General features: G+C 40.2%; 1 protein-coding gene across 1 annotated transcript; it reads right to left on the bottom strand.

The window, feature by feature from the left end:
• Positions 1-5,204: 5,204 nt before the first annotated feature.
• LOC136767793 (zinc finger protein 239) lies at positions 5,205-15,629 on the bottom strand. Its single transcript, XM_066721798.1, has 2 exons — positions 15,159-15,629; positions 5,205-9,380 (listed from the first exon to the last, which is right to left on the bottom strand). Exons 1-2 carry the CDS (start codon positions 15,442-15,444, stop codon positions 8,071-8,073), a joined length of 1,596 nt encoding a protein of 531 aa, XP_066577895.1. The 5' UTR covers positions 15,445-15,629; the 3' UTR covers positions 5,205-8,070.
• Positions 15,630-16,660: the final 1,031 nt, after the last annotated feature.

Below are 16,660 nucleotides of genomic sequence, written 5' to 3'. Positions count from 1 at the left end.
TGATCTGCACTAAAGATGACGTCAAAACAAAGAGCAACTTGTCAGGCTGCGTCCCAAATCACATACTTGCTCCCTACACCCTTCGACAAGCGTACACTTCGCATGACGTTGTGCTGACGTCACAGAGTGTGTACTTGAGTGAGCGAGGGTGTAGGGTGTAGGGTGAAGCTAAAAGTGTTCAATGGGACACACTTCAGCACCAGCATTCAGCGCCTTTACATGTTGTTGGAATGGGGATGGATGTAGCTCAGTGGTAGAGTGTAGGGCTGGGTGATATGACTTAAAAATAATATCTCGATATTTTTAGAAGTTTGAGCGATATACAATATATATCTCGATATTTCTTGTTTTTTATCCAATCAAGCCACAAAATAAGACCAAAGACATTCAAACTACAAGTATTTCTTAATCCTTCAATAAGCAAAACTAACAAATACTACATGCAGGCTGTCATGGTAAATATATGCAGAATGCAACACATATATATATATACACTCACCTAAAGGATTATTAGGAACACCTGTTCAATTTCTCATTAATGCAATTATCTAACCAACCAATCACATGGCAGTTGCTTCAATGCATTTAGGGGTGTGGTCCTGGTCAAGACAATCTCCTGAACTCCAAACTGAATGTCTGAATGGGAAAGAAAGGTGATTTAAGCAATTTTGAGCGTGGCATGGTTGTTGGTGCCAGACGGGCCGGTCTGAGTATTTCACAATCTGCTCAGTTACTGGGATTTTCACGCACAACCATTTCTAGGGTTTACAAAGAATGGTGTGAAAATGGAAAAACATCCAGTATGCGGCAGTCCTGTGGGCAAAAATGCCTTGTTGATGCTAGAGGTCAGAGGAGAATGGGCCGACTGATTCAAGCTGATAGAAGAGCAACTTTGACTGAAATAACCACTCGTTACAACCGAGGTATGCAGCAAAGCATTTGTGAAGCCACAACACATACAACCTTGAGGCGGATGGGCTACAACAGTAGAAGACCCCACCGGGTACCACTCATCTCCACTACAAATAGGAAAAAGAGGCTACAATTTGCACAAGCTCACCAAAATTGGACAGTTGAAGACTGGAAAAATGTTGCCTGGTCTGATGAGTCTCGATTTCTGTTGAGACATTCAGATGGTAGAGTCAGAATTTGGCATAAACAGAATGATTCACTTTAAATCATTCAGCGATACAGAAAATAAAAAGCCAATCACTGATATTGTAACGAGCACCGCTTTTCTCGGCTCTCTTGCGGCTCCACGCTGTGCAGAAATAACAGAGGCGGCGCAGGTTGCAAACCAAACAAGCACTTTATTTGAACAGGATTTTCTCAGGCTGGAGCGACTATAGCTCTAACAACTCAATCTCTGACTGAACTCTATGGGCTCAAATTAGCGCCATGGGTATTGCATTAAAAAAAAAAAAACTTGAGAAAAAATTGATGTTGAGATAAAGAAAAATCGAGTGCAAAATGTATAGAATTGTAAACAAAAAAAATGTATCAAAAGAAAAAAAAATTGAAAACAAAAAATGTTAAATCGAGAACAAAACTCTCCGGCAGTTCCTGTCTTTGCTTGCGATGCTGCAATTTTTGCTTTCGCCGCCAGTTTCTTTAATTTCGGTTTATTTTTTTTCGTTACGAGTTTTGTCGCTGTTTTGTCGTGAGGGCGGGATTTACAGGGAGGCGTGGATCCTGGGTCTCCATTGGTCCAGCAGGTTTGAGTGACGGTTCTTCCTGACCCAATCAGTGAGCAGATGGGCTGGTCTGGATGGTGTCGACTGTCTCGGTTTCAACAGCAGCGCCGGTTCAGCGACTCATTAAAGCCCCTGTGTGCGCAGACCTGCAGTCAAGAGCTGCGCAATCACTGATCACCGCCATTGAGCCCAACATACAGCACTGAAACACAACACATGACTAACCGGCTCCGTGCACAGTAACATGTTTAATATCATGTTCATATTATGTCACCTGCAGAGCACTTTAATTCAGCTGCTCAGATAACACAGCGCCAGACTGATGGAGATCACAGCATTTAGCAAGAGGCAAATGGAGGGGCATCGTATTCATTAAGAGCATGTGATGTCCCAGTTTATGTGTAGGTAAGAAACACACACACACATACACACATACACACTATATATATGCACAGTAACCTACAAAATTACTGGCGCCATTGATAAAGATGCGAATAAAGGCTGTATGATATAAACACATATGTAATATGTAGAAAGCGATTGTCCACAACTTTTATTAAAAGCATGCTTTGTTCATAATTAAATTCCATGTAGCTGCTCCTCTCAGTCTATGGGTCAGTCAGTGTGAAGTCACATGTGTTGCAGAGTGACTGTCAGACCAGCCCACCTGCTCACTGATTGGATCAGCTGTCAGTCAAACCTGCTGGACCAATGGAGACCCAGGATCCACGCCTCCCTGTAAACCCCGCCCTCACGACAAAACAGCCAAAACTCGTAACAAAAATAAATCATTCGAAAGCAAAGAAACTGGCGGCGAAAGCAAAGATCGCAGCATCGCAAGCAAAGACAGGGACTGCAGGCGAGTTTTGCTCTCGATTTAACATTTTTTGTTTTCAAGTTTGTTTGTTTTTTTGCTTTCGGTACATTTTTTGTTTACAGTTCTATACATTTTGTATTCAACTTTTTTTTATTTTTGATCTCAACATTTTGATCTTACAATATATATATATTTTTTTTTAATGCAATACTTATGGTGCTAATTTGAGCCCATAGAACTCTTCCTAAACTGCTGCTGAACTCTTAATAAAAACTCTACAGCAACTCTGAACTACTCATCAACTCTTCCTAAAACTGCTACGCGGGAACTGGCCCGGGCACCACTATTTATCAGTTTGCACCCCGTGACTGGCTCCTCCAATCACGGCGCACCCCATGTTCCCACGCAGGGCCAACCCCTGACCCCTGGAAGTATCTAAGCACCAGTTGCCTAAGCATAACATGAAGAAACACATACACATACCCCAAGTGACCCGCCCTGTCCCAGATCGCTACAATATTAAAAAATATATATTTTGAAAACAACGATACAGTTAATGTTTCATACATACAATCTGGTACTTCAGACAATTAAATAATCTACTTTTCAGTACATTTAAACAACAGTACATTTCAATATTTTAATAATAGTGGAGAAAGTGAACTTACCTCTACACACTCTTCGCTCTGACGTCATCTGAGGACATGCCTCTTCTCGGTGTGGTCTCGAGGCGCTCGAGCGCTTTCAAAGAATGAAGCTGAACATTCTGACAGTATCAAACATTTATAATGATTATTATTCATATGTATCATATTTTAAAGTTGTATAGGTCCATTTAGTAAAACAACTTGCACTGATATCACATCTGTCGTCATTTAGTCGGACATGATCCATCTCGCCAAGAGATGCTGTCCGACCATGCCAACCATATGCCGACATTGGCTATATGTCACCGCCCAACCGCAACTGTTGTCCAACCATGCCAACCATATGCCGACGTTGGCCCAGTGTCCTGTGCAATCTGGGTAGAGATACTGAGAAAGAAAGAAAACCTCTATGGTGTTGTAACGTTACGTGGGGTGGGTGCATTTTGATAAGAGCATTTTAGCTCTGAGCTGAAGCACTGATCTAAAGAAGACCTCTCCCCCCAAAGTTATCAGATTTCCTTGGCTCACCAGCATGTGAACTGGTTTACATCAAAGTGGCAGTCTTGGGAGGATGGCACCGAGAATGGGCCAAATAGCTTGGAATCCTGCTATGAGATGTGTGGGGAATATGGCCTCTAGGTAATAAAACTCTTTGAAATGGACGAGAGCTGAAATCCCGACACAGAGCTACAAACCTGGGCCAACCGGCATTTCCAAAAGATGGCATGGATTGACATCAGTCATAAATCAAATCAAGCCCCCCTCCAATAGGACACTGGGGGCTGAAAGCTCTGTTGCCCGAACCGGATCCAGAAACCAACCAAGTCTTTGCCGGCAACAGAAGAGTTAAACTGGGAGAAGGAGATTGAGCCGTACGAAGAATTCTTTTAAAGGACTTTATTAAATAAAGAACTTTACAGACTGCGCTGCCCGCCTGTGCCCACCTGATCAGTGGAGTTTTACAGCTGGACAATTGACTAAGTCGACTGTATACGAAAGTGTCAGTCATTTAAATAGCTATTTGAGTCTTAAGAAACTCGACCCTTGGAACCGAACAGGGCCCTGCTTTCCTCAAAGACTTTGTCTTCAAGTAACTACGGTGGAACCCTGCTTACAAAGATTTTGTCCACAACCTTGGAGCCTTCAAACCAGTGGAAAATCTGTTTGGAAAAGACTCTACATTCGCGTAACCCCAACTTCCAGGTGCATCGACTGAGTGGAAGTTCTTGGACAAAGCCGAACCGGACTGCCTTTGTTCCAAACCACACGGACCTCGTGCCGTGTGCTGTTATCTGAGCCCGAAGACAGAGAGGCCTCTCTGCGACGAAGTTCAGATAAGTTTAACAGTTTGGAGTTCATGATTCATGACATTTGAGAAATCAATTAGAAATGTTATTCTGTGATTCATAACTCTAGAATGTGTAATATCATTTAGTTTTTCTTAAATATAAATGTGTGTTGCATTAAACTGTTTTGTTTACAATTTTAGAAACAAAACCTGTCAACGCCGAGAAATATCTTCTCATTCCTGTTTAACTGTTTAGTCTGAAATTGACACAAGTTAATAGACATTAGATTATTGGTGGCCCTGCCTATCCTTAATCATTGAATAATAATCAGTTAAGGGAAATTGTGGTAACAAGTAATGATAGGATCTTTCTCGGCACCTAAACGTAAATGAGACTGATATATATATAACGAGAAGTTACCTGACATAAATACTAACCTGCGTAGTTATTTGATGTCCGACTAACAATACTAATGAGAGACTAACCGGTATTGTAGTCAATGTGTTTATAACCTTTTTTGTTTAACGATTTGTGTGTTATCATAAGCGATCCCATGGTCTTTGATTTGGTCATGGAAGTGATTTGTCTTTGATTTGATCTAGAGTTTAATTTTAATTAGTTTTTCCCTTTTGTATAATTAGTGTAGGGCTACATTTAGTCTTTGTTTTTAATAAATTTGACAATTTATATCTTTGGAATTGGTGTCTGTGTCCAATTATTACAGAAATTGAGTTCTACAAGATTCCAGGATTCGTGATAAGGTGATACTATAAATTCACTTCTTTAATTGAAATTTATAAGTGTAAAGAGTTAATCAAACAATGGAGGAGTACAGTACTTTGTTTAATGTTTCAAGTTATTCATAAATATAATTATTGGTTGTTTTTTTTGTTTTACTTATGCATCAATACAATTATTGGTCTATTTTTATATATACATAAATTAATACCTTTCTGAGATGTTCCAACTGTTTTAAAATGGCCCAAAGTCTTGGCTAACTTCCTTAAATGGCACATAATTTGGGCTAACTGTGAAATAGGGGTCTGCATGCAGTCCATACATTAAATGCAGTGCATTTGGAGCTGGTCAGCAGGACAAGTTTCAATCTTTTCTCTACCCGAGAGTTCATACACTGCCCAGTGCCCACTATGGTTCTCCGTCCCAATAGTGCAGAGAAACACTTGGCATCAAGGCACTGGCCCACCGGCCCATTGGTGGCCATGTGGTCTCCTGTACGCAGTTCCCCCATTTCCTCTTGTCCCAGCCATGCTGTAGAAGATCAGGTCCAAAGGAGCAAGAGGGCTTTTAGTCACTGCCCGGTGGCCATGGTTGTCAGACCTGGTTCTCTTGTGGAGTGGGAACCTGCAGGCAGATCTCCTGTCCCAAGCACAGGACATGCTGTGGCATCCAAACTCAGACCCACTGCAACTCTGAGTCTGGCTGTGGAAGCTACCAGTTTAAAACACTAAATCCCAGAGTGTCGAGCGTCCCAGATGCGTTTTGACCTTTCGTGTCTCTCAGTCTCTTCCTAGGGCAGCTGGACTCAGGGCAATGAATGGAAACGCTGCTGGGCACAGTGTAGCTGTACAGGTACGGCATGGCCACGCTGAGGTGCAGCTGAACATGGCTAGTGGAAACGGGGTATTATTCATATGCTCAACTGAAAGAACTGCAGTAGAGCTAAATTCAAATAACATTTTATTTTTTAGTTAGAGAGAGGAATAATTTCTTACATAATTAATGAACCATAAAACAGTTCACAAAACATAGTAACATTTAAGATTAGGAAACAATTTAATAACATCCCACGATCAGATCAATCTTCACACAGCTTGCCACTTGTTGCAGTAAAGTGAGTGTGTACCTTTACCATTTAAATTCAAGTGCAGCAGTCAGGAAGGTGTATTTTATTGCTTTCCTATTAGATTTCAGAAACTGAGTTGTTAAGGGATTGTTGTGAAGCCTGTGTATACAAAGTGAACACACCAAGCATTACTTTTACACTGGGGTGTACCCTGCACCTTGTGTCCTTTTTGTGCCAGGTTAGCTATGGCTCAGCATGACTCTGTAACGAAGGCAGTGGTTATGATAATGAAGGAATAGGGGATGGGATCCCCACTTTCCTGATGGGTTTTGTTCCAACTAAGACCTCAGTAACTGAACTAATTATTTCCCTAATCAGAGATGATGAACCCTTTGGAACATACAAATGTACCAGTATGTTCCTTGCTCCCTGGATACTGGTACATTTTGAACTTTTAATTTGAATTAGGCAGCCAGCACTGTTCTGGGTGAAGCTATACTGTAAACATTTTGCATTAGTATCTGCTGTCCTCTGTTAATTGTATAAGGAATTACACATAATTTTCATACAAAACAACCTTCAACATATCCGCATACTGGCAAAACGTTTTGAGGGAAAAACTAATTATTTTTTAAATCCTATGATAAGGAATTCCCCATGTTGAAGCATTACTGAAAACTGTCACTCCTTCCATCCCCTCCACAATCCAAATTCGTTTTTGTAAATACTTTGTAGTGGACATATGGTTTTGTTGGGGTTAAACCAAGACCTACTTTTAGAAGCTAACATGTATTTATTTTAGTTTCATGCTTTTGTTTTGCTTTGTGCAAGTTGTTCTACCAGTACGTTTATTGCTGTGCGAGTCTGAAAAAGCATATTCTATCAATCTTTCTTGTAATTTTATTGTAAACAAATGTTTATTTTGTCTGTATTCTGTTTTCAGTGATCATTCAAATAAACAAAGTTATTATATTCTACACTTGCATGCTTGTATCTACACTAAATATCTGCAATTTTAATAATACACAGAGAAAAGCGCCTGACATTTTTTTAACTCACTGACACACAGTTAGAACTCTTGCTCCAAAGGGTTAAACAGAGTTTGCACTTAAAATGTTGAATTATGCAATGTACCTAAATTCTCCAGGTTTTGTAAGTTAAACTAATTTAAAAGTAAAAACAACCACGATTAAATTAATGTTTCAATGAAGTAACCAGTAGGAAAAGTGGGTCTGTGTAGAGGCATTTAAATAGCATGTGCTAGTAGAGATTATGATTCTGGAAAGAAACAAATCTTTCTAAAATGTATTATTCTTTTATTTAAGACCACACACTCAAAATACAAACCCAAATTATTTAATTCGTTAAAAATCTGACATTTCAACACTTTCGTGTCTTCAGCCTAAATAATTAGAGATTGTATTTTGAGTGTGTGGTCTTCCTTCTTGTAGTACATTGTTCCTGTTGACCTGTACCTCATCTACATTACTGGTGTATGTACTTTCTTTTGTATTGTATTATTCTTTTATTTATCATATTCTAGTTTACTATTGCAGGATTGTCTGAAATAAATTACCACTATATTGCTAATCAGTTTTACCATCAAAGGGCACAACAAGTTATGAATAGGGAAAAGCACTTTATTTGGCTTAGAATAAACTTGAAGCCAGAAAGAGTCAACTCTAAATGGTGTCTGTTTTTCTGTTCTTATTTGCAGCTTACAGTCCAGCTGCTTGTGTGTGAGGCTAGTGACATGTGCAGGAGCAGTCCTGGGTCTCGCTGGCTGATGTGTCTGGGCTGGCATCCTGCTTGCTTAGCTTTAATGGTTAGATCCTTCTGCTGTGTGAACCCTCTGGTGAGATTTCAAGCTTCCTGAACGACTGAAGCTCTTCCCACACTGGGAGCAACCGTATGGTTTCTCTCCTGTGTGAATTCGCTGGTGAGATCTAAGACTTATAGCCTGGGTGAAGCTCTTCCCACACTGGGAGCAGCAGTAGGGTTTCTCTCCTGTGTGAATCCGTTTGTGAGTTCTAAGGTTTCCTGCATGAGTGAAGCTCTTCCCACACAGGGAGCAGCAGAACGGTCTCTCTCCTGTATGAATGCGCTCATGATTTTTAAGACATGTTGACTTATTGAAGGTCTTCCCACACTGGGAGCAACAGTACGGTTTCTCTCCTGTGTGAAGCCTCTCGTGAGTTTTAAGGCTTCCCGCATGAGTGAAGCTTTTCCCACACTGGGAGCAGAAGTATGGTTTCTTTCCTGTGTGAATGTGCTGGTGAATTCTAAGACATGTTGATTTATTGAAGGTCTTCCCACACTGGGCGCAGCAGAATGGTTGCTCTCCTGTGTGAACCCGCTGGTGAGTTTTAAGGCTTCCTGCATGACTGAAGCCCTTCCCACACTGGGAGCAGCAGAACGGCTTCTCTGCTCTGTGAATGCGATGGTGAATTTTAAAGTTTGCAAAGTTATTGAAAGTCTTCCCACACTGGGTGCAGCGATGGTAGCTCTGATGTTTCCCAGTTTGTTGTGAGGGGGGAGTGCAGGAGCTGGAGGGTCTGGGACGCAGCTCTCTGTGCTGTGATGATGGACTAGCACCCCTCACTGCAGTGTCACTCACCTCACTGAGCTCCTCCTTCACTGCAGCAGACTGAGGGTCACAAAGTCCTTCCGTTGGAAGCGTAAGTTCACATCCACCATCACTCCCTCCACTGAGCCCCTGCCTCACGTTAAGGGATTCCGTTTCACACAGTCCCTCGACAGGGAGCTCAGGTTCCAGTTTACAGAGGCCTCCTGTAATATTCTCCAGTCCCTGATTCATAAGACTAGGAATGCCTAATTCAAATTCACAGACCTCTATTTTAATGTGATCAGACGCCACACTGGGTTCACATTCTGTACTGGTAGAGTGAAGCCCAGCACCAGCTGCAGTGGGTCCACACTCAGATCCCAGTCCCCTGAGCTCCTCCTCACTCTGTCTGCTCCTGTGCTGCTCAGTCAGGCCCTGTTTGTCTTCAGTATCTGTGGGCTGTGTGTCCTGCCTCAGACTGGAGCCCCACTCCTGCTCACAGTGCTGCTGCTCAATGGGAGCCCTTTCCCCAGAGTCAGGGAGAGCGCTGGCCTCTACAGCTCCTGGGGGAGAAACAAGACAGGAGAACAGCATTGAGAACAGCAACTCTGAGGACAGGTCAGTAGTGCAGGTTTGAATAGCATCCATGCAGTGTGTAAAATGTTTCTCCAACTAAAAAACAAATGAAAAAAGTTAAGCTTCCACTTCCATGTATTTATTAGTCTTCCCAGTGGTGCATGTATGAAATATATTTAGGTTCTTGCCAGGGAAGTACCATTCCTCTGTCTCCCATATTTCTGGTGCACTTTCTGTATTGCAAGGCTGTCATTCCAGAGCAAACCATGGCCATTCTGTGTAATCTGCATTACATTTAAAATTTTCGTAGCTAAATGTCCCAGTTACTGATATATCCACCGATATTTACTTATTTTTTTTGTTAGCATGCAAAACAGGATCTCTCAAATCTCTCCCTGTCAGATAGAACTTGTCAAATATGCACCGAAGGCAGGATTTTTACATTTTACATCATAAACTAATCATTGATTTTCATCATAAATAACCACCACAATATCAAACATTGTAAAAATAAATGTATTAGAATAAGGAAGAATACAGGAAAAATATAAACATGTGCATGTTCTATACATTAGATCAAATACTATGATAGTGTTAAGTGCTGATCTAGCTTATATTAGCATTTTACATGCATCAAGTTCTCTACAATACAATACAATAATACTTTATTGTCCACACAAGGTGGAAAGTTGTCTTTGGTCTCAAACTCTGAGAACAAGGGATGCGAGTCATCATCCAGAATACTCTGGGCCTTCTTCCTAGTTCTCAGTGCATATTGATCTCCTAACTGACATTGTGACCTCTGCACTATTTTGCTACCAATGTTTACCACTCCACTCTCAGGTTCAATTAATCAAGTCAAGTCCTTCTCAGTGCTCAATACTGCCAATACAATGGCAGGTTATAGTGTAGGGCGCACAGCACAGCTGCATTAGTTTTCATAAAAATATTTAAAAAAGCTCTCTAAAGTGTAACTTATGCAATACATATGTAGGATTTTAAATAGTTTTATAAATATCATGTATAGTTTCAGTTTTAGTCAACATTGTCTGAGAGATGCGTTTTTCACTAATTTTCTTTAGATGTTTTACTGTGATCTGAGCTTGCTTGTCATTTGGAGACAGTTTCTGTTTGTTGATATCCAGTCAGCATCTTCAGTAAACATGTACTGTTTTTCTTTATTTGAATTGCTATTGCGAATTTTGAAAAGCGATTTAATTAACTTTTGAGTAAAATTGTGCCTCTATGCCATAGTATACGGCAATCTTCAGTAGTGACAAAAATAAACAATCAACACCATGGATACTCAAATGCAGCACAGCTTTCAAAAACACTTTCTATTGGTAATGATGGTTTCAGTAAAACACGTTTATTGGTTTATGAGCCCTGTGTTGTTTCACCACGGCGCTCAGCAGTGCCGCTGCGCATGAAAAACACTGTGGAGTCAGAATCTTCCAGCGAAAACTTAAGCACTAAAACTATGTAAAAAAATAATGGTAAATAATTATAATAACGATTGTAAAACCAAATAAACATTTATTTATTTATTGTCTGAAATCTGACGATGGATGTTATGGTAATTTGAAAAAAATATTTAGCCAATAGTTTGAGAAAATATATTTGTTCATTATTGGTGGAATATGTGCCGATACAGATATTTCTGTAAAAGGCCAATATCGGCTAATAATATCAGTGCTCTGATATATCAGTCGGGCCCTAATAAATAGTGAGCTGGTTAAATGAGGAACAGGTGCAGTAATTGCTTGATGGGCTGAGAATGTAATAATCAGATTAGAAGGGAACAGACAACTGCAGTAAGAGCGACATCTGATGGTGAACCTAGGATGTGACACCACTCAAATTACTTTTCATCTGATCACTACTATTCCTCTCTCTCTCTCTCTCTCTCTCTCTCTCTCTCTCTCTCTCTCTATATATATATATATATATATATATATATATATATAAACCGATCAACCATAACATTATGACCGTCAGTGGGTGGGATATATTAGGCAGCAAGTGAACATTGTGTCCTCAGAGTTGTTGTGTTAGAAGCAGGAAAAATGGGCAAGCGTAAGGATCTGAGCGACTTTGACAGGGGCCAAATTGTGATGGCTAGACGACTGGGTCAGAGCATCTCCAAAACTGCAGCTCTTGTGGGGTGTTCCCGGTCTGCAGTGGTCAGTACCTATCAAAAGTGTCCAAGGAAGGAAAAGCGGTGAACCGGCGACAGGGTCATGGGCGGCCAAGGCTCATTGATGCACGTGGGGAGCGAAGGCGGGCCCATGTGGTCCGATCCAACAGACGAGCTACTGTAGCTCAAATTGCTGAAAAAGTGAATGCTGGTTCTGATAGATAGGTGTCAGAACACACAGTGCATCGCAGTTTGTTGCATATGGTGCTGCGTAGCTGCAGACCAGTCAGGGTGCCCATGCTGACCCTTGTCCACTGCCGAAAGCGCCTACAATGGGCACGTGAGCATCAGAACTGGACCACGGAGCAATGGAAGAAGGTGGCCTGGTCTGATGAATCACGAGTTCAAGGTGTTGACTTGGCCTCCAAATTCCCCAGATCTCAATCCAATCGAGCATCTGTGGGATGTGCTGGACAAACAAGTCCGATCCATGGAGGCCCCACCTCGCAACTTACAGGATCTGCTGCTAACGTCTTGGTGCCAGATACCACAGCACACCTTCAGAGGTCTAGTGGAGTCCATGCCTCGATGGGTCAGGGCTGTTTTGGCGGCAAAAGGGGGACCTACACAATATGAGACAGGTGGTCATAATGTTATGGCTGATCGGTGTATACACACACACACACACACACTACTGGTCAAAAGTTTTAGAACACCCTGATTTTACCAGTTTTTATTGAAATGTACGCAGTTTAATGTTTCAATGTACTCTGAAATTGAAGCATAGAACAAATAAACAATTGGAGGCAGGCTCTAAAATTAACTTTTTGGCTTACCAGCCAAGGTGGCTGGTAGATGTAAAAATGTACCAGCCAGCCAGAATTTTTCCCAGCCATTTTTACTATTGCAATTTGCTATTAGTAGTATTTAGCATGTCATCTTGGTCTCGTATGCGATTCTCAATCAATATTATAGTAGTGTTCAGTAATATGGCAGTAACATTAACTGGAGGGGCAGAGACTGTGCCCTGGCGACTGACGTGCAATCACGGTGACATTGTGAGCTCTCGTGAAATAATATATTCTCCAGTTTCATGGTTGTAGTGCCAACAATGAAGGAATTGCCTCTGTGCTTTTCCTTTGCATTGACAACACACACTGCAAAACATAACCCCTTGCTTAAACTCCAGCCATGTTCTTGGAACACCTTCATATTTCACAGAAGGTCCTCATTATTTTCGGTGGATGAGATGATGAGGGGTCACTCGCATTTGCCATGGTAGGAGTGGTCTCCTCCGCCTGATTTGTTTTTCTTTGTTGGAGGCTCCACTCCCGCAATAACGTCGAGAGCTCAAAATGTCAAGATGAAAAACTGTTTACAGTGTACTAATACACAACGACTTTACATAATTTGATCTAAACTTCTCTGTGTTTGATAGAACATCAAATAATATATACTGGATTAATCGTTAGGTTTCAAACGATGTGTGCATTGTAGGAATACAGTGTCACTTCTATGCACAGGAGCTGTGTGTAACACTGCCAAATAATGCTTAAGAGGGTGTAGTAACACAGTATACAACTCCGAAATGTACATAATTTTTCAGTTTTTGGTAACTTAAACTTTTTTTTAACCTCTGGCAGTTTACTGCTTACCTTCGTACCATTTCATGTTATTCACTGGACTTGAACTGCTTAAATTTCAATAAAAACTAGAAAAATGAGGGTGTTCTAAATATTTGGCCGTTAGTGTGTGTGCATATATATTAAACTGGAGTGGCCAAAAAAAGAAAAATAGCACAGAATCAAAACAGAAACATGCTTGCATATTGTATCTTTAGTAAATAAAATCTGTACACACATGTTTTGCCATACAAAAAAGTCCCTTTCTATCACTTTGCCTTTAGTGTCATACAACTAGTTCTTACTTCAACATGTAGGTCACTATCCAGAAGGTTTTATTCATTTTAACTATTGTGATTTTATTAATATTTATTGCTATCACTCTGATCAGATGTTTAATCTGTCCTTTTACCGATCTGTATGAATGAATAGGGAATCCTGGTTCCCAAACCAAATTCCTTGCCTAGTGTATAATTGTTTCTGATGTAATCAGAAGAGGTTTTTTTACATTCACACCTCCAAAAAAAAAAACTAACTGAATTTTACATGTAGGCCTAAATATTATGTGTAAACATTGTTAAGATACATTTTGATTGGTTTATTAGAGAATCAATGAAGTGATGCAGTAATGTATTGCTAATATGCATTTTCATGTATTGTTTTTGGTACTTAGTATATATGTGTACTTTTAACATTGAAGATTACTTTATTTGGCACAGAATAAACCAAATATTAGTATTGATCTGTAGGAGTGATGAGCAGGTGCCATATGAGTTAAATATACAAGTAATCTGGAAATTAAAGTGTGACTGAAACAGAATATTTTCTCAAACTATTGCCCATTTTCTCTAAATCTTATCAAACGTCCTGAAACCTCATACCACTGGAGAACATATGATTATCAATAAATTATATTATTAATATTGATCAGTCATTATGTCGAATATGTATTATTCATGATTTGAGAATTAAACTAAACTTATTAGGTTTTATAAATCTGAAAGTCTTATTATAGTATGTTTGTATTAATATTCATTTTACATTAAACCATATTAATATTATATTTATTTGACTTTTAGGGTTTCAAAATGTCTTCCATTAACTCACTTATAGGTAACAGTAAAGACAACAGATACAGTGGGGATCCTAAAGGATCCTAAAGGTTTCTGTCAAGATTTTAAACTGTGAATCAAAGGAACTGGGGTGTTGTGGGAGGGTTGTCTGAATGCTGTTCTACAAACCATGCATGAGTACATAAGTACTTCCTAACTACTAAATACTTACATAACATATTTAATGTGACTGAATTTTATTTTGTTATTAAGCTACTCCCTTTGCCTTGATCTTCAAGGTTCTTTATCTTGTATTGCTTATTGTGTTCACAATCCTGACAAATCCAATGTTGTGTGCTCCAGTTTCTAACATATCCAAAATCCTGATAAAGATCATAAACATGATTAGTATAAAATCATATTCCTCACAGGGTTGTACCCAAGGTACCATTTCTGAACAGGATTTTGGCCAGGATCCCACTCCTGAACAGGATCCTATGGGGATCCTAAAGGATCTTGTAGGATCCTGTCAAGATTTCTAGTAGGGATGGGTTTCGATGCCATTCCTAATGGTGTGAGGATGCCATTGCAAAATGCCTTGAAAGGTACACTTTCCCCTTTGCCTTCACTAGATGCACATGAGATCTATACTGGAGATAGTTAGTTACCAGGAAAGATAAAAGAAATATAAGATTTAAAGGGATACAATGTTTATTCCCTCTAATATATAAATTGTACCTGACAATCCTGTATTGTATGTAGCATTTATTATGTGATTTTCTTTATTTTTTACATCAATTAAAATATTCTTGCACAACTGTAGTCCAGAATTATTTTTATTATTTTAGCTAGTATTATAGTATTTTAGCTACTAGAGGTCTAAGTTGTTGAACTGTGCAAGTTAATCCTTCAACCGATTTCTTTACCCATTACAAAAAGTAGAAAGTTAGTTACCGTCCGCTGCTGCCCGGGTCTCTCCCTCTCTCCTCCCGGCTCCTCGGCTCTGCACAGGCGGCCCGTCCGCTCCGGAGCTCCAGTGACACACAGCCGCCTCCCCCGCCACCATGAGCTCCTGCAGCCTCCGCCTCAGCGCCTCGTTTTCTCTCTGTCTGCGGGTTATTTCCACCCGGGACTCCGACACCGTCTCTTCCACCGCCTTCCAGATCTCACACAGGGCGGCTCTCATCAGCTCGGCCAGCGCCGAGGACAGGCGGCCGCTCAGAGCCGCGGACACCGACATTGGCCTTCAGTGCAGACGCAGTAAAATTCCAATTAAGAATAGAAAGAACAGACTGCTCAGTTAGTGTTCTAATCAGAAGCCCCTTTTTAACAAGAGTCGAGCAACAGTCGTTCCTATTTAGCTCGTGGCTCATTTGTTGTTGTTGCACTCGGTCTCACAGCACAAACCCCGCCCCCCATCCAGCACTCTTGGCACTGTTCAACGGAGAATTAGAGGAATTCCTAGGGTGTGGCGTCACCGTATCATATTAAGAGCAGCGCCATCTTGGTGCGGTCAGAGAGACAGGAAGTATAACATTTCTACATAATACAGCCTCTAACTTTTTGCAGGTGCTGTTGAATGCGAGTAATTTTGTACATAATTAAAATGAATAATAACAATAAGAACTCTGTGCTTAATGTCTTCCTTGATAATATTTACCCAGTACAGTACTGTACATGTTCAGTACATTGGAGCATCCATAAGCTTAACAGGTAGGCTACTTGGAAATTAAATACATTAATAAAAAATCTGCAATTTTAGAGAGATGACGTTATAAATCTAGTGTTGTTTTAGAAAGAGTTAAAATTTGGGAGACATGTAGTCACAATAGGGATGTAGCTCAGTGAAAGAGTGCATGAGGTCCCCAGTTCATTGCTTGCTATCTTTTTATATAGCCCATGCATTAATCAATAATGGTAACTTTGCCGGTATGAGATATTAAAAACATTAGTCAAAGTACAAGAAACGGTTGAGGCAAACTAGACCAGTATTACTTTAACAATTTTGACTTCACTTGATGTGGAAGCAACTAATTGTCATAATGGTAGTAATAGTAATAATAAAAAAGAATGCTTTCTAATCATTAGGCTGTTTGTTCCACTTTTTCGTTTTGTTGAAGTTTTGGTAGGAGGAAAATAGGCTGTTCAGAACTGGGGAGCAGCCTACCAACCAATTTAAACCTCACTTTATTTTTTCTCACGTGGTTTGTACTGGATTTCAATAACAAAAATGATATAGTGAAGCAGCATGTAATAAACTTCACCACCTCAAACCCAATAAATTATATCATAGTTAATTAGTTAGATTATATCATAACTTACTGTTTTTAGAATGCACTGTGAGCAAGAGTATGTATAGAATATATCAGTCAGTACTGTTGAGACTGTATACTGTCCCTTCACTGTAACCTCTTCTGTAACATGACTATCCTACTGTACTGTAAAACCCATCTCAA

The sequence above is a fragment of the Amia ocellicauda genome, chromosome 14 (assembly GCF_036373705.1).
Source record: "Amia ocellicauda isolate fAmiCal2 chromosome 14, fAmiCal2.hap1, whole genome shotgun sequence".
Taxonomy (NCBI): Eukaryota; Metazoa; Chordata; class Actinopteri; order Amiiformes; family Amiidae; genus Amia; species Amia ocellicauda.
This window is presented reverse-complemented; position numbering and strand designations above follow the sequence as displayed.